At 46.5% G+C, this 27,195-nt stretch overlaps 5 protein-coding genes and 1 long non-coding RNA gene across 6 annotated transcripts; 5 read left to right on the plus strand and 1 right to left on the minus strand.

The window, feature by feature from the left end:
- The first annotated feature begins 2,538 nt into the window (after positions 1-2,538).
- LOC141161051 (histone H1A-like) lies at positions 2,539-3,240 on the plus strand. The gene has a single exon (XM_073645838.1). It carries the CDS (start codon positions 2,584-2,586, stop codon positions 3,238-3,240), a length of 657 nt encoding a protein of 218 aa, XP_073501939.1. The 5' UTR covers positions 2,539-2,583.
- A 979-nt stretch (positions 3,241-4,219) lies between these two features.
- On the plus strand, positions 4,220-4,652 carry LOC141161052 (histone H3). The gene has a single exon (XM_073645839.1). The coding sequence runs from the start codon at positions 4,226-4,228 to the stop codon at positions 4,634-4,636; it is 411 nt and encodes a 136-aa protein (XP_073501940.1). The 5' UTR covers positions 4,220-4,225; the 3' UTR covers positions 4,637-4,652.
- Positions 4,653-6,712: 2,060 nt separating this feature from the next.
- Positions 6,713-7,024, plus strand: LOC141161053 (histone H4). Its single transcript, XM_073645840.1, has one exon. The coding sequence runs from the start codon at positions 6,713-6,715 to the stop codon at positions 7,022-7,024; it is 312 nt and encodes a 103-aa protein (XP_073501941.1).
- Positions 7,025-11,569: 4,545 nt separating this feature from the next.
- On the minus strand, positions 11,570-12,060 carry LOC141161054 (histone H2A type 1-like). Its single transcript, XM_073645841.1, has one exon. It carries the CDS (start codon positions 12,058-12,060, stop codon positions 11,668-11,670), a length of 393 nt encoding a protein of 130 aa, XP_073501942.1. The 3' UTR covers positions 11,570-11,667.
- Positions 12,061-12,356: 296 nt separating this feature from the next.
- Positions 12,357-12,773, plus strand: LOC141161056 (histone H2B 1.1-like). Its single transcript, XM_073645842.1, has one exon. It carries the CDS (start codon positions 12,393-12,395, stop codon positions 12,771-12,773), a length of 381 nt encoding a protein of 126 aa, XP_073501943.1. The 5' UTR covers positions 12,357-12,392.
- Positions 12,774-23,003: 10,230 nt separating this feature from the next.
- Positions 23,004-23,746, plus strand: LOC141161057 (uncharacterized). The gene is made up of 3 exons (XR_012250614.1): positions 23,004-23,245; positions 23,332-23,427; positions 23,545-23,746. It is a non-coding gene; the product is annotated as an uncharacterized lncRNA (long non-coding RNA).
- The last annotated feature ends 3,449 nt before the right edge of the window (positions 23,747-27,195 follow it).

The following is a 27,195-nucleotide window of genomic DNA, read 5'->3' on the forward strand; positions in this document are numbered from 1 at the left end:
AGCAAAACCCTTAGAATAGATAGATAGATATCCTGTAGATATTTAATGTCACAAGCCCCCTACATATAATAAAGTAGCACTCTTTAGTGCCCTTCATATGATACTAAAGGGTGTCTAGGCTTATTTAACCTATTTAATAAAAAATAGTCTAAAAAAAATGACGTGGGGCCTCCCTATTTTTAATAACCAGCCAAGTGACAGCAGACAGCTGTTGGTAAGGGGACAATTTCCATGCACCTTTCCAGCCTATTAATATCAGCCCCCAGCTGTCTTCTTTGCCTCTGCTGGTTGTTAAAAATGGGGTAAACCTAAAAAAATGACGTGGGGACTCCCTATTTTTAATAACCAGCCAAGTGACAGCAGACAGCTGTTGGTAAGGGGACAATTTCCATGCACCTTTCCAGCCTATTAATATCAGCCCCCAGCTGTCCTCTTTGCCTCTGCTGGTTGTTAAAAATGGGGTAAACCTAAAAAATTGAGGTGGGGTCCCCCTATTTTTAATAACCAGCTAAGGCAAAGCACACATCTGGGGGCTGATATTAATAGGCTGGGAAGGGTCCATGGATATTGGAGCTGGCTGTGGAGGTAATATGAGGGAGCTGGCTGTGGGGACATTGAGGGGCTGAATGTATTGGTATTGCTGTGCAGAGACCTTGTCTCTGCGCGGCAATACATTTCAATTGAATATGTGTCCAATGCGCTGACGTCGGCGGACCCCTGGACCTCGCCGCGATCATCAAGGGGTCTAGAGTGCATGTAGGCCGCATGTACAAAAAGGACATCAAGGAACGGAGGACAGGTGTGAACAAGCTTTTTGTTTGTCTTTTATGTGTATGTGAACAACAGTACAATAGGGGACATTACTACAATATAGGAACAAGAATGGGGTATTACTACAAGATGAAGACGAGGATGAGCACATTATTGCAAGAAGGTGACCAGGATGGGGCATTACTACAAGAAGGTTGTACTATCCATTGCCGGCGCCCTCGCATAGTTCCCCTGCACTCTTCATGAGGGACGCTGACAAACTCACTGCCCTGGTTACGGTAGCATCCTCACGCTCCTCTCCCCACTTCTCCTGAGCACACTACACTGCTCCCATGCTCTTAAAGGGGCAGCATGCGCACCTGCAAAGATTCCCCCAGCCCAGGCATCTTGTATAAAAGGCACTCTCCCCAATAAGGAGGTGCCTGAGCAACCCCTACAGTTACTTTGTGTTTGTGTGTGTTCACATTACCTCATTACCAGCTCCCCTTTGACAACTCCTCCTACCAGGGGAGAAAGAAATCGGTAAATGGGCGTGTATTGGTGTGTGGCCAAAATTTGCCTGCTCTTTATACTTTAAATGCTGCTCTATATACTGTACACACTGCTCTATATACTGTAAACGCTGCTCTATATACTGTACACACTGCACTATACACTGTATATACTGCTCTATATACTGTACACACTGCTCTATACATTGTATATACTACTCTATATACTGTACACACTGCTCTATATACTGTATGTAAACACTGAACTATATACTGTACAGACTGTTCTATATACTGTACACACTGCTCTATATACTGTACACACAGAACTATATACTGTACAGACTTCTCTATATACTGTACATACTGCTCTATATACTGTATACACTGCTCTATATACTGTACACACTGCTCTATATACTGTACAGACTGTTCTATATACTGTACACACTGAACTATATACTGTACAGACTGCTCTATATATATTGTACACGTTGCTCTAATATCTGGGACATCTATAAGGCTGCTGATCTGGGCTGTACAGATGTTGTGTTGGGGATGAGTCGCATTGTGAAGCTGGCGCCTTATCAGAGCTCTTCCCTCCATTACCAGCCGCAGCGTCACAGCTTCACACAGGGTCAGACACTATATTACACAGGTGATTACAATCAGCCCCCTATGTGGATACGTGTTCACCCCCCAATACTCTGCACATTCGGGGTGTACTTATATTACAGGTCAGGGAGGTGGCAGTCAGCGGAGGCCATCGCCTGTGTTACCCTTCTAGGCTCTCAGCAGCTCCAGGTCATCCCCACATCGTACAATCCGCTTCCTGTACGATGGATATTGTAGTAAAGATCCCTGTGATGGTGACAAGAGCCGGGAATAGGAGGAACGAGCTCCCGCAGCAGTTTTATCTTCCCGGATACACAGTGATGCGCAGATCGGGAGGACGGCGGCGATGATCCCGGGACCTCCTCTCGGCTCTTTCCCGGCATCTCTGCTGGTGACGGCTACAAACGGTCAGTGGAGATGATGGAGAAGAGGAAGCGACGGAGAAAGCGCGCTCTGCTGTCCGGTGTTAGCCGGTAAAGGGCTTTTTATCCCGGGCAGGGAAGCACAAGGGGAGAGCGGCGCTTCACTCGGGCTCAGCAGGGAGGAGGCGGGGCCTGTGCTCAGTGTCAGCCAATAGATGCTCAGGACGGTGCAGATCAGCAGCCAATCAGTGCGCAGTAAGCCTGTACATATAACAGGCGCCTCCAGCTCCGGCCTCAGTGTTTTCCTATCAGGAGATATTTGTGTTCTAGTTCCGCAGCACACGATGGCCGAGACCGCACCAGCCGCCGCTCCCCCTCCCGCAGAACCGGCCGCCAAATCCAAGAAGCAGCCGAAGAAATCCGCCGCCGGGGGCGCCAAGAAAAGCAAGAAACCCTCCGGTCCTAGCGTCGCCGATCTGATCGTGAAAGCCGTGTCCGCCTCTAAGGAGCGCAGTGGGGTGTCTCTGGCCGCCCTGAAGAAGGCTCTGTCTGCCGGAGGATACGATGTAGAGAAGAACAACAGCCGCCTGAAGCTGGCCGTCAAGTCTCTGGTCACCAAGGGCGCCCTCCTCCAGGTGAAGGGCAGCGGCGCCTCCGGGTCCTTCAAGCTGAACAAGAAGCAGCAGGAGACTAAGGACAAAGCGGCCAAGAAGAAGTCAGCAGCTGCGGCCAAGCCCAAGAAACCCGCTGCAGCCAAGAAAGCCGCCAAGTCTCCGAAGAAACCCAAGAAGGCTCCGACCGCGGCCAAGAAGAGCCCGAAAAAGGCCAAGAAGCCCGCAGCAGCTGCCAAGAAGGCGGCCAAGAGCCCCAAGAAGCCAAAGGCCGCTCCGAAGCCCAAGAAGGTGACGAAGAGTCCGGCTAAGAAAGCTGCTAAACCCAAAGCTGCCAAGAGTCCTGCTAAGAAGGCAGCTAAAGCCAAGAAGCCCGCAGCTAAGAAATAAGCCAAAACCGCCCTGAAATTACACCACAATGGCTCTTTTCAGTGCCACCACCTTTTCCCCAGCAGAGCTGTATGATCAGTGCCACCACCTTGTCCCCTACAGAGCTGTATGATCAGTGCCAACACCTTGTCCCCTTCCGAGTTGTATGATCAGTGCCACCACCTTGTCCCCAGCAGAGCTGTATGATCAGTGCCACCACCTTGTCCCCAGCACAGCTGTATGATCAGTGCCACCACCTTGTCCCCGGCAGAGCTGTATGATCAGTGCCATCATCTTGTCCCCGGCAGATCTGTATGATCAGTGCCATCATCTTGTCCCCGGCAGATCTGTATGATCAGTGCCCGTATATCCTGCCGCTTCTAGATTATAGTGTGTACAGGGAGCGGCTCCAGTGTTATAATGAATAAGCTTTTCCCCACATCTCCGCATAGAGCTGCGCTGTGTCCCGATCACACCAGTGCAGGTGACCGATCAGTGTAATCAATGGAGGGAAGGGGCCGATGTCCTACAGAAATCTACATCATCCTAATCAATCACCACTTGTAACCTGCGTCTTTATTAGTGAAAGGATTAGTGTGCGGTTATTACTTCGATGTGAGAATTGGAGAACCAGTGATTTGACTGATGATAGAGTAGACCCTGTACAGCTCCGTGTACTGGTGACATAGAAGAACAGTGACGACGGCGGCTCCTGCTAGAAGCCGCATGTAGACATGGTGTGACCCTGTGCCAGTATCCGCAGCCAGAAAAGAGAGAACAGAGACCCTGCCCCTCTTTTTGAGGGCGGGATTAATGGGCGTTGGGATGATTTTGTGAATAATGATTGGTCGCGGATATCACACCTGTTTTGGCGGCTCATGTTAATTTTTATTACCAATGCAGTGGAGGGGGCGTGTTCACATGACGCGGTAACAGGAGCAGAGGAGTATAAATATCCCGCTCTCTCCGCTCCTCTCATCACTTCTGTTCTCCTCTATACAGAGCTATGGCCAGAACTAAGCAGACCGCTCGTAAATCCACCGGAGGGAAAGCTCCCCGCAAGCAGCTGGCCACTAAGGCCGCCAGGAAAAGCGCTCCCGCCACTGGCGGAGTGAAGAAGCCTCACCGCTACCGGCCAGGGACAGTCGCTCTCCGTGAGATCCGCCGTTACCAGAAGTCCACCGAGCTGCTGATCCGTAAGCTTCCCTTCCAGCGCCTGGTGAGAGAAATCGCCCAGGACTTCAAGACCGATCTCCGCTTCCAGAGCTCGGCCGTCATGGCGCTGCAGGAGGCCAGCGAGGCTTATCTGGTGGGGCTGTTTGAGGACACAAATCTGTGCGCGATCCACGCTAAGAGGGTCACCATCATGCCCAAAGACATCCAGCTGGCCCGCCGGATCCGTGGGGAGAGAGCTTAGATCCGTCCTACACGTCTGACTATAACAAAGGCTCTTCTCAGAGCCACCAAATCCTCCATAATAACGAGCTAATCCCTCACATCTGCTTCATATTCTGCTGAGTGTTCACTTGTGCTCAGTAACATCAGGGGCGCTCAGTTCTCTTCTCAGTCTGCAGTTGGTATCTGGGGGGATTATTCCCTTCATTTCTGTTATAAGGGTGTAGAAATGATCTGATGACTACACGAAGTACATTCTACTCATTCAACCACTTAATATTCGTATCCCCACTAGTTTTCGCACCGATCCTGCCGCACATCCAATAATATCAGCTTTATATAATGTATTAGGAGCCTGGACTGTGTTTTGAAGGAATAAATGCGCAGATTTCTTGGTGTATATGATGCGATTATTATAGGACGTCCATTATCCAGCGCTATCTCCTGTGAACACTCGCTGACTCCTATCAGCCGCACGGGTCTGATCCTGGAAACGCATCAGGATTAAGAGACTAATATCCTCTGCAGCTCTGTAGTAGGTTTATCTAGATAATATTAACCTACATTTTATAAAATCCCCGCCTCCTTCTTTCAAAGTTCTCTGTAAACTGCAGTATCTCGTTTCTTTATATTCCCGGCACTCGGAATATTGCTGGTGTGATGGAGTCACCATTGTTAGAATCAGTTCTGCACTTTGTGTTATAGAAAGCGGATACTGTTCCCTGGATCCTGGAAATGATAGAAATTCCTGTATGGAACCAAGAGACCATTGATCGCTCAACACAAGCAAATTTCCTGATATCCGACCGTCCTGAAACCACGTGATCCAGAAGGACAAAGAACAGAAAAAGCCATCAGCCCCTGAGCGGCAACTTCCTATTCGGTAACTATTAACATTAGCTCCTCCCCTTCCTCTGCTGATTGGCTGAACACAGGACGTTAGGGAGTTTGAATTTCCCGCTCCTTGTAGTTTCCGCAGCTTCTACATGTAATTGTGTTACTACTTCTGCTGTGAAGAGAAGTGTCCGGTCTATAGATAAACTCCACTGAGCACATTCATGTAGTCATCTTCCAGATCACAGTGTATTCTCCATTGGATATGGGACCACTGGAATGAGAATCAATCAGCTGCTCAGTGATTATGTTATTTATACGGTTCCTTTTTTATTTGCCCAATCTGAGCTGTTGTCTTTATCTTCTACAGGAAGATAACAAATGTTCTCTAAATGCAAATCCTCAAATGAAGAAACAAGTGATATCTGAGTTTTATGATCTCTGTCAATTACAATACAAGTGTTATTAGGAGAAAGTAAATATTGTCTTTTCTGATGAGCGGAAAATCCCAGTGGTGGCAAAATATTAAGAGTATCTGAGCAGTGCTGCTGACCGCGGCTTCCTCCCTGCACTGTCCTTAGAAGAGGCAATAATCCTGGCTGCCACAATCCTCCTCTGGTCCTGTCCAGGCATGGTCACATGCTGCTGCTCCTGGCAAATCACCGCACCCCAAGAGCAATTCTATCAGAAGTGACAAGCCCGTTTTGGAAACGTCACAGAGCTCAGTCAGGATCCTATAGATTAGTCACCGGGAGCAGCCAGAATGTCACATGTATTAATACATGTAGATTGTACAGAATGAAGCCATGGCAAGGGATGATGAGGGGAGTAGTAAGATGTGGAAATGACCATGGAGATGTGAATAGCATGGTAGGAATATGCTGGTATGATGGAAGTGGGGGTTAATCACTGTCAGTGCCGCTATCTGTATATTCAGCAGTGATCTGATGCTTCTACTCAGCTTCATCTCACTTGCAGGAGGTTGGTGTCGTGTCTGCCCTTTTATTTATGGACTGTATCTGACACATTTCTCATCACAGGGAAAAATATATATTAGACGCTGCGAAAACTGCACAATGAGCGGGAAATTCAAACTCTCCAACAGTTCAGTGTTCAGCCAATCAGCAGAGGAAGGAGGAGCTAATGTAGATTCTGTAAGACCCGCCCGGGAATCGCGTCATCTCACTCTCTCTGGTCCATCTATACGCTATATAAAGGAGGAATCAGTGAAGTTTCAGCATTGATTTCTGCTCTCTAATGGAAAATGTCTGGTCGCGGTAAAGGAGGGAAAGGTCTCGGGAAGGGCGGTGCCAAGCGGCACAGGAAGGTGCTCCGTGATAACATCCAGGGCATCACCAAGCCTGCCATCCGCCGTCTCGCTCGCAGAGGAGGCGTCAAGCGCATCTCCGGCCTCATCTATGAAGAGACTCGCGGTGTCCTGAAAGTCTTCCTGGAGAACGTGATCCGTGACGCCGTCACCTACACCGAGCACGCCAAGAGGAAGACCGTCACCGCTATGGACGTGGTGTACGCGCTCAAGCGCCAGGGCCGCACTCTCTACGGCTTCGGAGGTTAATTGTATTCTCTGCTCCATCCTGACAACCCAAAGGCTCTTTTCAGAGCCACCACATCTTCTGAGTGAGAGGCTACAATCTCCTGTTGCTGTGCCGGGAGCTGATCTCTACTGTGCACTGGTGATCTCTGTATTCTGGCTGGTAGATCGCTCAGGTGTCCGGTTCTCATCAGTGTAAGTTTTGTTCTTCCCATATTGGGGAGAACGGCGGACAGTAATTCTAACACTAGTGAGATAACACTGATCCGCGGTTACTACAGACCATTGGATCCAGGTCCTGCAGTGAGAAGAATGTGACTCTACTACATATTTCCACATCAGATTATTATTATAGCGCCATTTATTCCATGGCACTTTACATGTGAAGAAGGGGTATACATACAAGAACAATTACAATAATCTTGAACACCATGTGACTGCGACTGGTACAGGAGGAGCGAGGACCCTGCCTGCCATGGCTCAGTCTACAAGGGATGGGTGAGGATAGAGCTGGTCGTGCAGCATTATTTGTGGAGTGGTGGTTACTGCAGGTTGTAGGCTTGTCGGAAGAGGTGGGTCTTCAGGCTCTTTTTGAAGGTTTCCACGGTGGACGAGAGCCTGATGTGTTGGGGTAGAGAGTTCCAGAGTAGGGGAGACGCACGGGAGAAATCTTGTATGTGATTGTGGGAAGGGGCGATAAGAGGGGAGTAGAGAAGGAGATCTTGTGAGGATCGGAGGTTGCGTGCGGGTATGTTGCGGGAGAGTAGGCAAGATATATGTGGAGGAGACAGGTTGTGAATGGCTTTGTGTGTCATGGTTAGGGATTTTAACTGGAGTCTCTGGGCAATGGGGAGCCAGTGAAGAGATTGACAGAGAGGAGAGGCTGGGGGAAAAGTGGATTAGTCAATGGGCAGCCATTGACGTTGATAGGTCAGTTGGAGGGGTTGAATGAGATGGTGGAAAGATGATGAATTCTGTTTTGTCCATGTTAAGTTTTAGAAATCTAGCAGAGAAGGATGAAATAGCAGACAGACATTGTGGGATTTTGGTTAGTAAGGAGGTGATATCAGGTCCAGAGAGGCAGATCTGTGTGTCGTCAGCATAGAGGTGATAATGAAAGCCATGAGACTCTATGAGCTGTCCCAGGCCTAAGGTGTAGATGGAGATGAGCAGGGGTCCTAGAACTGAACCTTGGGGGACACCGACAGATAGGGGGTGAGATGAGGAGGTGGTTTGTGAGTGAGAGACACTGAATGTCCTGTCTGCTAGATATGAGGAGATCCAGGATAGGGCCCAGTTTGTGATGCCGAGAGATGAGAGTTTTTAGTAAGAGGGAATGGTCCACTGTGTCGAAGGCAGATGACAGGTCTAAGAGGAGGAGGACAGAATAGTGTCGCTTATATTTGGCGGTTAGTAGGTCGTTGGTAACTTTGGTCAGTGCAGTTTCAGTAGAATGGTGCGGTTGGAAACCAGATTGTAGATGGTCGAAGAGGGAGCAGGAGGAGAGGTGGGAGGACAGCTCAGAATGGATGTGTTGTTCCAGTAGTTTTGAGGCATAGGGGAGAAGTGATATGGGGTGATGGGTCAAGGGAGGGCTTTTTGAGGATGGGTGTGATTGAGGCATGTTTGAAGCATGAGGGTAAGACACCAGTTGTTAGTGACAAGTTGAAGAGGAGGGATAGCGCTGGGATGAAGATAGTGGTAAGGTTTGGGATGAGGTGGGACGGGATTGGGTCAAGTTTACAGGTGGTGAGGTGTGATTTGGAAAGCAAAGAGGAAAGTTGATCTTCCTTAATGGTGGAGAGTGTGGTTTTGAAGGAGGAAGATTGAGTAGGTGTGGGGAGGGGCTGTGGGGGCTTTAGGTAAAAGCTTTGTCTGATGGTGTCAATCTTCTGTTTGAAGAATGAGGCAAAGTCTTCGGCTGAAATAAGATTAGAGGAAGGAGGCACTGGGGGACGGAGGAGAGAATTGAAGGTGTTGAATAGTTGTTTGGGGTTGTGAGACAGGGAGGATATGAGAGATGTGAAGTATGTTTGCTTTGCTGCAGTGAGTGTGGACTTGAAGGTAGTGAGAGACTGTTTGAATGCGATGAAGTGCTCATTGGAGTGGGACCTTTTCCATCTACGATCAGCAACCCTGGAGGCCCGTCACATTCCTTTAGTTAGGCTGGTGTGCAAGGGTTGTCTGTTGATTGTGCGGGCTTTGGTATGTGTGAGGGGGTCGACCGAATCGAGAGCTGCAGCTGTTGTGGTGTTGTATAAAGTGGCTGCAACATCTGCATCATGCAAGGAACAAATGTCTGTAAGAAGGAGAAGGGATTCAGAGAGTGAGTGTAGGTCAAGGTGTTTGAGATTTCTGCGAGGGTATGCAAGTTTGTGAAGTGGGGATTGTTGCCCTGGAGAGGAGAGGGTAGAGAATGTAAGTAGGTTGTGGCAGAGAGAGGGAGAGGTGAGTTAGAGAGGTTAGATGGGGAACAGAGGCTGGAGAAGATAACGTCCAGCGTGTGGCCGTCTTTGTGGGTGGGTGTGGAAGACCACTGGGTAAGACCAAAGGAGGAAGTGAGGGATTGAAGCTTAGAGGCGGCTGAGAGGGAAGTGTCAATGGGGATGTTGAAGTCACCCATGAGGATAGTGGGGATGTCAACGGAGAGGAAATGAAGTAGCCAAGTGGTGAAGTGGTCAAAGAAAGTGGTTAGTGGTCAAATAAAGTGGTGGCTGATCCTGGGGGGCGGTAGATGACAGCCAGTTGGAGGGGGAGTAGATGCGCACGCAGTGCACTTCAAAAGAGGGGAGAGAAATTGAGGGTGGCAGTGGAATATGAGTGAAGGAGCAGTTATCTAAGAGGAGGAAACCTATTCCTCCACCGTGCTTGCCGGTGGGGCGGGGGGTATGGGAGAGGTGGAATCCGCCGTACGAAAGTGCAGCAGGAGAGGCCGTGTCAGAGGGGGTGAGCCAGGTTTCAGTGATGCCGAGGAAGGAAAGCTTGTTGGTGATGAAGAGGTCGTGAATGTAGGAAAGTTTGTTGCAGACAGAGCGAGCGTTCCATAGAGCTCCTATGGGGGGGGATTGGGGAAGCGGGGGCTGGGCGGATGGGTATAAGGTTAGAATGGTTATGAGAGTTTGGGATAGATCGTCGGTAGGAGGTGGAAGTGACTGTGGGGATGTGGTGAGGATCTCTAGCTCCAGTGATTCCACATTCTCTAGGTTTCCCGGATTAGGGGAGCAGTATTCACTGATGGAAGACTCGGGGTTCAGCGAAGCTCTGGTCACTGGTTGATGCATATAGTGTAGTCGCTCTATCCAGATGCTGGGATGTGCCCTGTGTGATCTGGAGACTGGTATCCTTTTCGGCAGATTGCAGCACATTCAGTTTTGTGGACAAAGATCCTGACCAGGGAAGACTAACCTGCCTTTCCAGTTGGATCCCTTTCTTGAATTACGCCCCCACCTCCAATGGGGAGTTCGTTTTTTTTTCTCTGTATAAAAACCTAAGATTCTGCAGTTATTGGGCCCTGATTAGTACCAGGCTCAGTGTATATGCAGGGTAAGAGATCCTTTGTGCGGCTGCCTGTAATATTGGTAGCTGTTACAGCCTGGGACGTGTCTGTTATACACTCCTGACATGTACTGGTGTGTCTGCTCCGCAGTCTTTCACTTCTGGAGCTGACACCGCTGACTTTGGGTGATGTGATGTGTCTTCTTATAGATCTATAACATAAATATTACACACGGTGGATGCGGGGGAGTGGTGATACATATAGCTCTGTGCATACAGCTCATACCCTGCTGTGATGCGATTATTACAGAACAGAAATCCAAGTCTTGCCATGAGATGAATGTGTTGATTCTGCTACATGATATTTTTTCAGATCAGTGTAGGACACAGCAAATATTCACTGCATGAGGCAGCTGGATAGATGGCCGCCCTGTGTACCCGGTATGTAGACTCCAATGTGATGACCGCTGATCTGTTTAGCCAATGAGTAGGAACCAGATATAGGGGTTTCCTCCTCCGTTTAACTCCTTAGTGGCCGTGTGTCTGCTGATCACACACATGCTTTACACAAGCGGCTCCTTCCCCCACTACAGACCCGCAGCGCTCACATCAGGCTCCTGGTAGAACATGAGAGACTTGTCTTAGTCTGTGGTGGGATCGGAACTGACACCACAGGGAATCCGCAAAGAATAATACGCGGGTGAGTGAGGAGCCTCCTGCACGTGTAGATGGAGCGGAGAAGCATCAGATCACTGCTGGATATACAGATAACGGCACTGAATGGAATTAACCTCCTCTCCCCCTACATGAGGATTGTGTGGAGCTCAGAAAACCCAGGCAAAGTAATCGTCCAATTTATAGGTTTTGTGGAATAAAAAACATAATGACTGGACTCCATGCTTAATCTTCCCCTACGGAAATATTTACCAGTCATCCCTTGTACACTGCTGAATATACTAGATCACTGCACCATCACCACACCAGTAACATGTAGCAGGATCTACCTGTGCATTTAATGCTTCTACTCTATAGTAAACAATGTATCGTGTAGTTCTATCTGACGCTGCAGGCGATGGTTCTCTTATCCACCAGCGGTGCCGGCTCTGATGAGGAGGATGTGGTGGCTCTTAGAAGAGCCTTTGGTTGTTCGGACAGATGTGGAGGAGCGGCGCTCACTTGCTCTTGCTCGCCTTGCTGCTCTCGGTCTTCTTGGGCAGCAGCACGGCCTGGATGTTGGGCAGGACGCCTCCCTGGGCAATGGTCACCCCACCCAGCAGCCTGTTGAGCTCCTCGTCATTGCGCACCGCCAGCTGCAGGTGACGGGGGATGATGCGGGTCTTCTTGTTGTCCCGGGCGGCATTGCCGGCCAATTCCAGGATCTCAGCAGTCAGATACTCCAGCACAGCGGCCAGATAGACCGGAGCGCCGGCGCCGACTCTCTCGGCATAATTGCCCTTGCGGAGAAGCCTGTGCACACGGCCGACTGGGAACTGGAGTCCTGCCCGGGATGAGCGGGTCTTTGCCTTAGCACGGACTTTGCCTCCTTGTTTGCCGCGTCCAGACATCGCTGTAATCTTCTCCAAATAGTCAAAAGCACAGAAGGAACTGAACTCTAGAATAATGCCCCTTCTGGCTCCTCAGTCGCTTTTTATCCGCTGCTGCCCCGACCTCCTACCTTATCATTGGATGGATCTGAAGCCGCCAATGGAGAGCAGACGTGTGGAAACACCAATAAGACTCAGCGGGCGCAGCTTACACAAGTCACATGACTTTCTTACCCAGTAGGAGAGGAGCAGGCAGCAGTGCTCATTTGCCTGTGTGGCTATAAATACCGCTGTGCTGGAGGAGCAGGAACATTGTTCTCTCTTTTCGGAGTTGTGATCGCTGTATACTCACCATGCCTGATCCCGCCAAGTCTGCGCCAGCGCCCAAGAAGGGCTCCAAGAAAGCCGTCACTAAGACTCAGAAGAAGGACGGCAAGAAACGTAGGAAGAGCAGGAAGGAGAGCTACGCCATCTACGTGTACAAGGTGCTGAAGCAGGTCCACCCCGACACCGGCATCTCCTCCAAGGCCATGGGCATCATGAACTCCTTCGTCAACGACATCTTCGAGCGCATCGCAGGGGAATCCTCCCGCCTGGCTCACTACAACAAGCGCTCCACCATCACCTCCCGGGAGATCCAGACCGCCGTGCGCCTGCTGCTGCCCGGAGAGCTGGCCAAGCACGCCGTGTCCGAGGGCACCAAGGCCGTCACCAAGTACACCAGCGCCAAGTGATCTGCTCTGTCTGCTGCTCCGCCATCACCCCAAAGGCTCTTCTAAGAGCCACCACCCCGTCTCCATCAGAGCTGTGGCTGCTCCTGTGTCCTCTCCCGTCTCCATCAGAGCTGTGGCTGCTCCTGTGTCCTCTCCCGTCTCCATCAGAGCTGTGGCTGCTCCTGTGTCCTCTCCCGTCTCCATCAGAGCTGTGGCTGCTCCTGTGTCCTCTCCCGTCTCCATCAGAGCTGTGGCTGCTCCTGTGTCCTCTCCCGTCTCCATCAGAGCTGTGGCTGCTCCTGTGTCCTCTCCCGTCTCCATCAGAGCTGTGGCTGCTCCTGTGTCCTCTCCCGTCTCCATCAGAGCTGTGGCTGCTCCTGTGTCCTCTCCCGTCTCCATCAGAGCTGTGGCTGCTCCTGTGTCCTCTCCCGTCTCCATCAGAGCTGTGGCTGCTCCTGTGTCCTCTCCCGTCTCCATCAGAGCTGTGGCTGCTCCTGTGTCCTCTCCCGTCTCCATCAGAGCTGTGGCTGCTCCTGTGTCCTCTCCCGTCTCCATCAGAGCTGTGGCTGCTCCTGTGTCCTCTCCCGTCTCCATCAGAGCTGTGGCTGCTCCTGTGTCCTCTCCCGTCTCCATCAGAGCTGTGGCTGCTCCTGTGTCCTCTCCCGTCTCCATCAGAGCTGTGGCTGCTCCTGTGTCCTCTCCCGTCTCCATCAGAGCTGTGGCTGCTCCTGTGTCCTCTCCCGTCTCCATCAGAGCTGTGGCTGCTCCTGTGTCCTCTCCCGTCTCCATCAGAGCTGTGGCTGCTCCTGTGTCCTCTCCCGTCTCCATCAGAGCTGTGGCTGCTCCTGTGTCCTCTCCCGTCTCCATCAGAGCTGTGGCTGCTCCTGTGTCCTCTCCCGTCTCCATCAGAGCTGTGGCTGCTCCTGTGTCCTCTCCCGTCTCCATCAGAGCTGTGGCTGCTCCTGTGTCCTCTCCCGTCTCCATCAGAGCTGTGGCTGCTCCTGTGTCCTCTCCCGTCTCCATCAGAGCTGTGGCTGCTCCTGTGTCCTCTCCCGTCTCCATCAGAGCTGTGGCTGCTCCTGTGTCCTCTCCCGTCTCCATCAGAGCTGTGGCTGCTCCTGTGTCCTCTCCCGTCTCCATCAGAGCTGTGGCTGCTCCTGTGTCCTGTCTATTCACAGGGTAAGTGGCAGGTGGCGCTAGTAGAGCTGATTAACCCTTTCTAGACTGATGGTGAAACCTATGAATGAGTCCTTCAGAGCTCTGATCCTTTCAGTAATCTTATGAGCGAGTCCTGTGTTCAGTGGCTTTTTACTCCACCCCTTGCTCCCCAGATCTGATATTCCGGGGTCTCCTTCATCCGGTATAACATGATTCGGTTAGTTCATGTTTCTCCGAATAACATGAGACATTTGTGTAGATTTTATCTATAATTCCGGACACTTCTTTTCACAGCGGAAGAAATTACATCATTACATTTAGAAGTTGTGGAAACTACAATGAGCGGGAAATTCATAATCCGTAGAGGAAGAGGAGGAGCTAATGTTACCAATGGGTGAATTCCCGCTCAGTGCTTGATGGATTTTCTGTTCTTTGTCTTCATATAACACGTGGTCCTATGTCGGGCCGATATCGGGAACACCTGCATGTGTGCCGCGATTATTCCTCGTTTACATCATACAGGAGTCTGTAGAGTTTCGGGATTAGGGCAGCAGATCTTTCTCTTCAGTACATTGCATCACAATCACTATTGTGGAGGACTATATACTGATCGGGGATTTATCCTACAAGAGACATTTCTAGAAAGATCAATTCTACTTTCCCATGCAGATCTCATTATGTCTCCCCGATCATCTCCTCAGCAGTTTTCCAGTAATCCATTTACAGATCAATTCTACAGCTAAAGGCAGGAGGTTTGTGACAGGACACGTACGATTGTGGATTGCAGATTGCTGAGAGTTCATTGCTCAAAACATTACACTCTGCTGTCAGGAGCCTATAGGTCAGGCATGCAGTATAGGTCAAGCATGCAGTTAGATCCTCAGTCATCACATCCTCCTCAGGAGATTCTTTCCTGCTCAGGTACTGATCGCTCTTCTGCTCTTTCTCTTGTCATCCCCCTCTTTATCCACTGACACTGAACATGGGCCCCGTCTCCTCCCAAAAGAGAGAAGCTCCGCACTCCAGTTGTGCTTCCCTGCCGGATAATGTCTGTCGTACAGAAAGCGGATTGTACGATGTGGAGACGATCTGGAGCTGCTGAGACCCCAGAAGGGTAACACAGGCGATGGCCTCCGCTGACTGCCACCTCCCTGACCTGTAATATAAGTACACCCCACTATTGTGCAAAAGGTGAACTACTGAGAGAAGACACAAAATGAAGCGTCTACACATAGAGCACAGCTGTATATAGTGCACAGACTGCACAATATATATATATATATATATATATATAGAACAATGTGTATAGTATATAGAGCAGCCTGTACAGTATATAGAGCTGCCTGTACAGTATATAGAGCTGTGTGTACAGTATATATAGCTGCCTGTACAGTATATAGAGCTGCCTGTACAGTATATAGAGCAGTGTGTACAGTATATTACTAATTTAAACCCACCTAACCTCCCAAACCCCCCAAATCACCCAATCCAACCCCTGATGACTATTGAAGTCACACAACCTATAGCCACTCCCACCACTTTAAATAATAGATTTGACATTCTAGAAACTATTAATGAATCTCCATTCAACGAGGAAGACCAACCAGACATGGCCTCCAATAACACCCCCAAGAGACAAAGTCGCGATAGTAACCCCAGACACCCACAAGTACGCAAGAAAACCAGCTCCTCAAATTTTTTTCAGAGGGCACAAAAAACAAACGTAAGAGGGGAGGTAGAGGAGGGCAACTCTCCAAAAAGAAAAAGGCAGATACAGAAGAGATAAACCAAAAAGCCGACACTATCTTCAATCTCAGTAAACATACCCTAAAACCAAACGAAATCAACCTCCTAACTAAAGGTCTTAAATATGCCCCCTCCACAGGATTCAATAAATTTCAAGCTTTCATTGGAGTCAAACAGTTTATGCGAAAACTAGCACTCAAAAAATACTACCTGAAACATCAGGACCGGGGGCACATAAATGAACCTAGAAACTCACTCACTTTGAAATATGCCCACACCAACTTAAAAACCAAATCCAAATTCCATCCATTAAACGAATACTCATCTGCACTCGAAAGTTTTCAAAACAATGTCATCTCAGATATCCGTAAATTAAGCCACAAAAAATGTAACAAATTCCAATACAACTTTAACGCCTCTGAAAGGAAAGCAATATATATCTTACAGAAAAATCAGAACATAATTATCCGTCCAGCTGATAAAGGAGGTGGTATAGTTATACTGGATCTAGAACAATATCAATCAGAAACAAACAGACTACTAAGTGACACAAGAACATACAATACTATGAGGGAGGACCCCACAGATATGTACCTAAAAGAACTAAAAACACTAACTACCAAAGGACTAGATAAAGGCTTCCTTACGAAACAGGAGTTTGAATACATCACTATCTCCCACCCACGTCTTGCAACATTTTATTATCTACCAAAAATACATAAGTCACTCTCCCATCCTCCAGGCAGACCTATCATCTCAGGTATCCAATGCCTAACATCAAATCTATCCAGATTTGTGGATAAACACTTACAAGACCTAGTACCCCTTTTGCCGACATATTTAAAAGACAGTCAACATGTACTTCAGCTTTTACAAAAAATCAAATGGCATGACAATTTCATCCTAGGCACCCTGGACATCTCGTCCTTATACACCGTGATTCAGCATAATGCGGGCTGCGACGCAGCCACACATTTTCTTTTGAAACAAAACAAACTACCTAAAGAACAAATAATGTTCATGAAGGAATGTATGAAGTTCATACTGACGCATAATTATTTTAAACACGATAAACTTTTCTACACACAACAATGGGGCACAGCAATGGGTACTAGATTTGCCCCAAGCTATGCCAATCTATACGTTGGCAAATGGGAGGAGTTAGCTATCCACCCAGGCGGCACACTCAGACCTAACTTGGTATTTTGGCAAAGATTTATTGACGACGTACTTTTTATCTGGTCTGGTGACCAAGAATCCCTAGACTCCTTTATCAGGGAGATCAATATCAATAACTTTTTCTTGGAATTTACCTCCAACATAAGCCAAAAACAGCTAAACATCTTAGATCTCAACATATATATCCAAGATCAAAAAATCCATACAAAAACATATATGAAGCCAACGGACTCAAATAGCTTCATCTCTCTGGACAGCTGTCACCTCCCCAGCTGGCTGTTAAACATCCCACGCAGTCAATACATGAGATTATATAGAAATTGCTCCAACACTGGGGACTTCAACGAAGAAGCCATACAATTAACAAATAAATTTTTAGAAAAAGGTTACAATCCACAATTTTTACAAAAAGTGAAAAATCAGATTCAAACTATACCCAGAGATAACCTCCTCAAGAACAGCACCACAAAAATTAATGCCACTGACCCTACAACACAACCAGATATCCCTATCATAACTCAATACAACTCCAATACATATTTATTAAGAAAAATAATTTCAAAACACTGGCATATCCTTCACGATGACAAAACAATAGGCGACCTTATTCCACCAAAACCAAGATTCATCTATAGGAAAGCAAAAAACCTAGGGAACCTCATCGCACCAACAGTTCGCAATCCTCAAATCATTAATCAACCCACACTTATTAACCCCTTAATAACATCTGACGTACTAATACGCGTCTGTGCCCTGGGACTTAAGAGCCAGACCCGTATTAGTACGTCATCGCGATCGCGCGCGCACACAGGCTGTGCGGGCGCGATCGCCGCCGGGTGTCAGCTGATTGTCACAGCTGACACCCGGTATTATGTGCAGGGAGCGGTCCTGCACCGCTCCCAGCACATTAACCCCCGCGATGCTGCGATCGAAGTCGATTGAAGTCGATCGCGGCATTGCGGGGGCAAGGGGAGGTGATCGGCGATACTCACCACCTCTTCCGGCTTCCAGCGCAGTCTGCAAAGGCTTACCGGGTGTTGCCATGACGACCCGATGTCGTCATGACAACATCCGGGTCACCAGAGAGCAGGAAGATTGCTTGGACATGCGCAGTGCATCTCCAAGCAATCTTCACACTGTGCATTTCTGACAGCCTTCATGGCATAGGGATGGTGCTCCATTCCTGTGCCATGCAGGCGATCAGAAAAAAAAAAGTGAAAGTCTCAGAGTGGGACAAAGTAATAAAGTGTATAAACTGTGTGAAAGTGGAAAAAAAAAAAAATGTGCAAAAATATTCTAAAAAAATAAAAAAAATAATACACCAAAAATAAAAATATAATGTACCCATCAATAAATATTATTATAAAAAAAACAAAAAAAAAAACAGTAAAAGTACACATATTTGGTATCACCGCGTCCGGAAAAACCTGACCTATAAAACTGTCCCACTAGTTAACCCCTTCAGTGAACACGGTAAAAAAAAAAAAAAACGAAGCAAAAAACAATGCTTTATCACCATACCGCCAAACAAAAAGTGGAATAACACGCGATCAAAAAGACGCATATAAATAAAAATGATACCGCTGAAAACGTCATCTCGTCCCGCAAAAAACAAGCCGCCATACAGCTCCATCAGCTGAAAAATCAAAAAGTTATAGCTCTCAGAATAAAGCGATACTAAAAAATATTTTTTTCTATAAAATAGCTTTTATTGTGTATAAGCGCCAAAACATAGAAAAATGATACAAATGTGGTACCGCTGTAAACGTACTGACCCGAAGAATAAAGCTACCTCATCAATTTTACCACACGCGGAACAGAATAAAAAAAAAAAAAAAAAAAACAATTCCTGAATTGTTGGTTTTTGTTTATTCTGCCTCCCAAAAATCGGAATAGAAAGTGATCAAAAAATGTCACGTGCCTGAGAATGGCACCAATAACAACGTCAAGTCATCCCGGAAAAAACGAGCCGTCACATGACTGTCTGCCAAAATCTGGAAAAATTATAGCTCTCAAAATATGGCGATGCAAAAACTAGATTTTACAAAAAATGCGTCTTTTAGTGTGTGACAGCTGTCAGTCATAAAAACCCCATATGATTCTGGCATTGCTGTAATCACACCGACCCGAAGAATAAAGTCGTCTAATCACTTATACCGCACAAGGAACGGCGTCAAAAATAAACTCTTGGGTTAGGATTGGGCTAGGGTTAGGGCTGGGTTTGGGGCTAGGGTTGTGCTGGGGCTAGGGTTGTGCTGGGGCTAGGGTTGTGCTGGGGCTAGGGTTGTGCTAGGGTTAGGGCTGGGGTTGGGATTTTTTTCAAAAGTAAGAAAAAAAGATGACGATATGGCGACTAGTGTTGAGAGCAAGTGCTCGCTACTTGAGTTTGCATCGGGTGCTCTGGTATGCATTGAGTATCGTGGGTATTTGAGTGACATGCTCGAGTCTCTGCCCCATATGCTTCGCGGCCAAAAAACTTTACGGGGATTGCCTGCCATGCACGAGCGATCCCCGCATGTTTTTTTTTTGGGTGTCTAATAACCGTGAAACATGCGGAGCAGGGACTCGAGCATGTCACTCGAGCACACGCTGTACATGGTGCATACCTGAGTACCCGATGCAAACTCAAGTAGCGAGCACTTGCGCTCAAGAATAATGACAACTTATTCAATATGATGACCTAATGTAAACAAATTCTGTGCCGTACCTCTGGGTTCAAAATGTTCACTATACACCTTAATAAAATCCTTGAGGGGTATAGTTTCCAAAATGGGGACACTTGTGGGGGAGCTCCACTGTTTAGGCACATCACGGGCTCTCCAAACGCGACATGGTGTCCGCTAACAAATTGAATGGAAAATCGGCTCAAATTGTTAGCGGACGCCATGTTGCGTTTGGAGAGCCCCTGTGTGCCCAAACATTGGAGCTCCCCCACAAGTGACCGCATTTTGGAAACTAGACCCCCCAAGGCACCTATCTAGATGCATAGTGAGCACTTGGAATCCCCAGGTGCTTCACAAATTGATTCGTAAAAATGAAAAAGTGAAAAAAAAAACACTTTTTCATTTTTATGAATCAATTTGTGAAGCACCTGGGGTTCCAAGTGCTCACTATGAATCTAGATAGGTGCCTTGGGGGGTCTAGTTTCCAAAATGGGGTCACTTGTGGGGGAGCTCCAATGTTTGGGCACGCAGGGACTCTCTAAATGCAACATGGTATCCGCTAACAAATTGAATGGAAAATCGGCTCAAATTGTTAGCGGACACCACATTGCGTTTGGAGAGCCCCTCTGTGCCCAAACTTTGGAGCTCCCCCACAAGTGACCCCATTTTGGAAACTAGACCCCCCAAGGCACCTATCTAGATGCATAGTGAGCACTTGTAACTCCAGGTGCTTCACAAATTGATTCACAAAAATGAAAAAGTGTTTTTTTTTTCACTTTTTCATTATTACAAATCAATTTGTGAAGCACCTGGGGGTTCCAAGTGCTCACTATGCATCTAGAAAGGTGCCTTGGGGGGTCTAGTTTCCAAAATGGGGTCACTTGTGGGGGAGCTCCAAAGTTTGGGCACAGAGGGGCTCTCCAAACGCAATGTGGTGTCCGCTAACAATTTGAGCCGATTTTCCATTCAATTTGTTAGCGGATACCATGTTGCATTTAGAGAGTCCCTGTGTGCCCAAACATTGGAGCTCCCCCACAAGTGACCCCATTTTGGAAACTAGACCCCCCAAGGCACCTATCTAGATGCATAGTGAGCAGTTGGAACCCCCAGGTGCTTCACAAATTGATTCGTAACAATGAAAAAGTGTTTTTTTTTTCACTTTTTCATTTTTACGAATCAATTTGTGAAGCACCTGGGGGTTGCAACTGCTCACTATGCATCTAGATAGGTGCCTTGGGGGGTCTAGTTTCCAAAATGGGGTCACTTGTGGGGGAGCTCCAATGTTTGGGCACACAGGGGCTCTCTAAACGCAACATGGTGTCCGCTAATTATTCAAGCAAATTTTACAATCAAAAAGTCAAATGGCGCTCCTTCCCTTCCGAGCCCTACAGTGCGCCCAAACAGTGTTTTTTCCCCAAATATTGGGTATCTGCGTGCCCAGGGGAAATTGCACAACAAATTTTGCGGTCCATTTTTTCTTGTTACTCCTGTGAAAATAAAAAAAATTGGGTCTAAAGTAATATTTTTGTGAAAAAAGTTAAATGTTCATTTTTTTCTTCCACATTCAAAAAATTCCTATGGAGCACCTGAAGGGTTAATAAAGTTCTTGAATGTGGTTTTGAGCACCTTGAGGGGTGCAGTTTTTAGAATGGTGTCACTTTTGGGTATTTTCTGTCATAAAGACCTCTCAAAGTGACTTCAAATGTGATGTGGTCCCTAAAAAAATGGTTTTGTAAATTTTGTTGGAAAAATGTGAAATCGCTGGTCAACTTTTAACCCTTATAGCTCCCTAACAAAAAAAAATTTTGGTTCCAAAATTGTGCTGATGTAAAGTAGACATGTGGGAAATGTTATTTATTAACTCTTTTGTGTGACATATCGCTCTGATTTCAGGGCTTAAAAATTCAAATTTTGAAAATTGCAAAATTTTCCAAATTTTCGCCAAATTTCCGTTTTTTTCACAAATAAACGCAAGTGTTATCGAAGAAATTTTTCCACAATCATGAAGTACAATATGTCACGAAAAAACAGTCTCAGAATCAGGGGGATCCGTTGAAGCGTTCCAGAGTAATTACCTCATAAAGTGACAGTGGTCAGAATTGTAAAAATTGGCCCGGTCATTAACGTGCAAACCACCCGCGGGGCTTAAGGTGTTAAAGAAACTGTTGGTTTTTATCCCTGTAATAAATGTGCAGCATGCAAGAAGCTGCACACTAAAAAACAAAAAATAATCACGGAAGACCAAACCACCTACAAAATCTCAGACTTCATTACTTGCAACACCGATGGCGTCATCTACAGCCTCCGATGTCCATGCAACAAACTTTATATAGGTAGAACCAAACGCCCCCTACAAGTGCTCATAAATGAACATCTGCGCAATATTTCCAAAAAATTTGACGGACACCCTCTATCTATACATTACTCCGAAAAACATGGAGGTTCCATTAAGGGCACTACCATCACAGGCCTACAGAAGGTCCACAAACAATGGCGCAAATGGGACTATCTAAAACAAATGTCCAGGGTTGAAAGCAAGTGGATATTCAACCTGGACACATTAAAACCAAAGGGACTCAATTCTGAGATTGAGTTATTTGCTTTCAATGATGACTAATGCATCCATCCAAACTAAAGCATATTACCAAGCAGACCCCGCCCCCACTAATTAATTATGCACAAGCGCGCATATATAAGTGACCTACTTACAGCAGTAGACCATCCCTGAGGAAGAGAACCGTAGTTCTTGAAACGCGTTGGTCTTTTTGGTCCCTGTAAGCCACCGTACGGGTCACATGCGCGCTGTCACGCGCACTTACGTCACGCAGGTCCTACTGCGTTGATACACGGCGCAAACTCCAGGTCCTTCCCGCCCTCCACAGACCGCCGACGGAGGACAAGCAGCGCAAGGGAGAACAGCTGGTCACCGGCCGGGACCCTGTCTCACTCCCTGCGCGACCCATCTCTATGCCCCACTACTCTTCTACCCCCCGCTGCCAGTTGTGACTCTGAGAGCACAGTGGGATGCCAAGAGTCCCTGTTAGCAGAACCATCCCTGACAGACTACTAACAGTAAGTACTGAGCTCTGCTCCCACGGTGACATTCAGCATCTAAGACTGCACTGCAGTGTGCACATGCTGCACACACACTAGACTGCCCATCTCCCCTGATTGCAACTACCACCACGAATAAGCTCAAGAGGTTTAAGCAGATCCTCAGTACCCTAACATAGAGCACAGATACTGCTTCCCCACTGCTACTGATACTACCAGTGAGTCCAAGGAACAAGCACACTTTCAGTGCTCTAACCCAACAGGTAACATTCTAATCATTTTACCTGCACTATACAGGTCTCCCCCCCCCCCCCTCCCCCTATTTAATAGAATCCATAGATATACCTATATTAACATTTATCCTTCAAAGCTCTTTTGGATACGCATACAGCTGTCCATCACCCAGCCTCAGATAACTGGCTTTAAGACCGTAGTCACCAGCCCAGGCTACCTTGGAACCTATACAGCACCTCGTACAGGTAATACGCATATCTTCTCACCTGTGCCACTCAGACCCGCTGTACTGTACCACAGGTATAACAAAACCCTTCTACTATCCGCCAACAGTAGCAAGCAGCTTCAAGCACTGCGATTAACAACAGCTGTCCATCACCCAGAACCGGACAACAATCAAGACCGCAGACACCATCTAGTGCAATCCTGCTACTTACACAGAACCCCCCTCCTTTACAGGTAAAAAACTGCATCCCCTTATATGTGCCATTCAGACCCTATACCAAGCGTTGTTGGCTTAACTAATATTACTCTATTTTCATTAGTAGCACTCTCTAATCCCGCTGCCTAAATATCTACAAACGATCATCAGCCCAAGCACAAGCCATCAACACCTGGAAATCTACCTAGACCGACAACAGGTAAATCACTTCTTACACCGGTGAGAGCAGCCACTCTAAGTATACGGGGAACAATCCGGTCACTAAAACCCCACCCCCCCTTTTTTTTCCCCTTCTCTTTCTCCTTTTTACACATAGGAAATATCCAGACTACTATCCTTCTAAAAACTGGCCTAGAAACCCACGAGACTACCACTACCAGGAACCTCCAAAAAGCCTCCACCCCAAAAGACCCACCAGCTATCTCTATCTAATATTTTATCATTTTTTAACCTTCATTATGATTTAACGTCATTTTTATGCGAGATTTACTATTTAAAATAAAAACTCTTTTATCATCCTCTCTTATTGTCCACATTTTTGTCCCCAACAACCTTCCCCCTTCAAGTATACGGCCTAAACCTTACCAGCGCAGGATATTTTAACTATTTCTACAGTATATAGAGCAGCCTGTACAGTATATAGAGCTGCCTGTACAGTATATAGAGCAGTGTGTACAGTATATAGAGCAGCCTGTACAGTATATAGAGCAGTCTGTACAGTATATAGAGCAGTGTGTACAGTATATAGAGCAGCCTGTACAGTATATAGAGCAGTGTGTACAGTATATAGAGCAGCCTGTACAGTATATAGAGCAGTCTGTACAGTATATAGAGCAGCCTGTACATTATATAGAGCAGTGTGTACAGTATATAGAGCTGCCTGTACAGTATATAGAGCAGTGTGTACAGTATATAGAGCAGCATGTACAGTATATAGAGCAGTGTGTACAGTATATAGAGCAGCCTGTACAGTATATAGAGCAGTGTGTACAGTATATAGAGCAGCCTGTACAGTATATAGAGCAGTGTGTACAGTATATAGAGCAGCATGTACAGTATATAGAGAAGCCTGTACAGTATATAGAGCAGTGTGTACAGTATATAGAGTAGTGTGTACAGTATATAGAGCAGCCTGTACAGTATATAGAGCAGTGTGTACAGTATATAGAGCAGCATGTACAGTATATAGAGAAGCCTGTATAGTATATAGAGCAGTGTCTATAGTATATAGAGCAGCCTGTACAGTATATAGAGCAGTGTGTACAGTATATAGAGCAGAGTGTACAGTATATAGAGCAGTGTGTACAGTATATAGAGCAGTGTGTATAGTATATAGAGCCGTGTGTACAGTATATAGAGCAGCCTGTACAGTATATAGAGCAGCGTGTGCAGTATATAGAGCAGCCTGTACAGTATATAGAGCAGTGTGTACAGTATATAGAGCAGCCTGTACAGTATATAGAGCAGCGTGTGCAGTATATAGAGCAGCCTGTACAGTATATAGAGCAGCATGTACAGTATATAGAGCTGCCTGTACAGTATATAGAGCTGCCTGTACAGTATATAGAGCAGCGTGTACAGTATATAGAGCAGCCTATACAGTATATAGAGCAGTGTGTACAGTATATAGAGCAGCCTGTACAGTATATAGAGCAGCGTGTACAGTATATAGAGCAGCCTGTACAGTATATAGAGCAGTGTGTACAGTATATAGAGCAGCCTGTACAGTATATAGAGCAGTGTGTACAGTATATAGAGCTGCCTGTACAGTATATAGAGCAGTGTGTACAGTATATAGAGCAGTGTGTACAGTATATAGAGCTGCCTGTACAGTATATAGAGCAGCCTGTAAATTATATAGAGCAGCCTGTACAGTATATAGAGCAGTGTGTACAGTATATAGAGCAGCATGTACAGTATATAGAGAAGCCTGTACAGTATATAGAGCAGTGTGTACAGTATATAGAGCAGTGTCTATAGTATATAGAGCAGCCTGTACAGTATATAGAGCAGTGTGTACAGTATATAGAGCAGTGTGTATAGTATATAGAGCTGCCTGTACAGTATATAGAGCAGCCTGTACAGTATATAGAGCAGCGTGTGCAGTATATAGAGCAGCCTGTACAGTATATAGAGCAGCATGTATAGTATATAGAGCAGCCTGTATAGTATATAGAGCTGCCTGTATAGTATATAGAGCAATGTGTACAGTATATAGAGCTGCCTGTACAGTATATAGAGCAGCGTGTACAGTATATAGAGCAGCCTATACAGTATATAGAGCAGTGTGTACAGTATATAGAGCAGCCTGTACAGTATATAGAGCAGCGTGTACAGTATATAGAGCAGCCTGTACAGTATATAGAGCAGTGTGTACAGTATATACAGCAGTCTGTATAGTATATAGAGCTGTCTGTACAGTATATAGAGCAGCCTGTACAGTATATAGAGCAGTGTGTACAGTATATAGAGCAGCCTGTACAGTATATAGAGCTGCCTGTACAGTATATAGAGCAGTGTGTACAGTATATAGAGCAGCCTGTACAGTATATGGAGCTGTGTGTACAGTATATAGAGCTGCCTGTACAGTATATAGAGCAGTGTGTACAGTATATAGAGCAGCCTGTACAGTATATAGAGCAGCCTGTACAGTATATAGAGCTGCCTGTACAGTATATAGAGCAGGGTGTACAGTATATAGAGCAGCGTGTACAGTATATAGAGCAGTGTGTACAGTATATAGAGCAGTCTGTACAGTATATAGAGCAGCCTGTACATTATATAGAGCAGTGTGTACAGTATATAGAGCAGTGTGTACAGTATATAGAGCAGCCTGTACAGTATATAGAGCAGTGTGTATAGTATATAGAGCTGCCTGCACAGTATATAGAGCAGTGTGTACAGTATATAGAGCAGTGTGTACAGTATATAGAGCTGCCTGTACAGTATATAGAGCAGTGTGTACAGTATATAGAGCAGCCTGTACAGTATATAGAGCAGTGTGTGCAGTATATAGAGCAGCCTGTACAGTATATAGAGCAGTGTGTATAGTATATAGAGCAGTGTGTACAGTATATAGAGCTGCCTGTACAGTATATAGAGCAGTGTGTACAGTATATAGACCTGCCTGTACAGTATATAGAGCAGTGTGTACAGTATATAGAGCAGCCTGTACATTATATAGAGCAGTGTGTACAGTATATAGAGCAGTGTCTATAGTATATAGAGCAGCCTGTACAGTATATAGAGCAGTGTGTACAGTATATAGAGCTGCCTGTACAGTATATAGAGCAGCATGTACAGTATATAGAGCAGCCTATACAGTATATAGAGCAGTGTGTACAGTATATAGAGCAGCCTGTACAGTATATAGAGCAGCGTGTACAGTATATAGAGCAGCCTGTACAGTATATAGAGCAGTGTGTACAGTATATAGAGCAGCCTGTACAGTATATAGAGCAGTGTGTACAGTATATAGAGCTGCCTGTACAGTATATAGAGCAGTGTGTACAGTGTATAGAGCTGCCTGTACAGTATATAGAGCAGCCTGTACAGTATATAGAGCAGTGTGTACAGTATATAGAGCAGCCTGTACAGTATATAGAGCAGTGTGTACAGTATATAGAGCAGCATGTACAGTATATAGAGAAGCCTGTACAGTATATAGAGCAGTGTGTACAGTATATAGAGCAGTGTCTATAGTATATAGAGCAGCCTGTACAGTATATAGAGCAGTGTGTACAGTATATAGAGCAGTGTGTATAGTATATAGAGCTGCCTGTACAGTATATAGAGCAGCCTGTACAGTATATAGAGCAGCGTGTACAGTATATAGAGCTGCCTGTACAGTATATAGAGCAGTGTGTACAGTATATAGAGCAGCCTGTACAGTATATAGAGCAGTGTGTATAGTATATAGAGCTGCCTGTACAGTATATAGAGCAGCCTGTACAGTATATAGAGCAGC

This window comes from Phyllobates terribilis, unplaced genomic scaffold, assembly GCF_046119375.1.
Source record: "Phyllobates terribilis strain yellow unplaced genomic scaffold, ASM4611937v1 Scaffold_9__5_contigs__length_417890890, whole genome shotgun sequence".
Classification (NCBI taxonomy): domain Eukaryota; kingdom Metazoa; phylum Chordata; class Amphibia; order Anura; family Dendrobatidae; genus Phyllobates; species Phyllobates terribilis.

Coding starts and splice junctions, on each gene's coding strand:
- LOC141161056 (XM_073645842.1), top strand. CDS start 12,393: ATGCCTGATCCCGCCAAGTCTGCGCCAGCGCCCAAGAAGGGCTCCAAG.
- LOC141161052 (XM_073645839.1), top strand. CDS start 4,226: ATGGCCAGAACTAAGCAGACCGCTCGTAAATCCACCGGAGGGAAAGCT.
- LOC141161051 (XM_073645838.1), top strand. CDS start 2,584: ATGGCCGAGACCGCACCAGCCGCCGCTCCCCCTCCCGCAGAACCGGCC.
- LOC141161053 (XM_073645840.1), top strand. CDS start 6,713: ATGTCTGGTCGCGGTAAAGGAGGGAAAGGTCTCGGGAAGGGCGGTGCC.
- LOC141161054 (XM_073645841.1), bottom strand. CDS start 12,060: ATGTCTGGACGCGGCAAACAAGGAGGCAAAGTCCGTGCTAAGGCAAAG.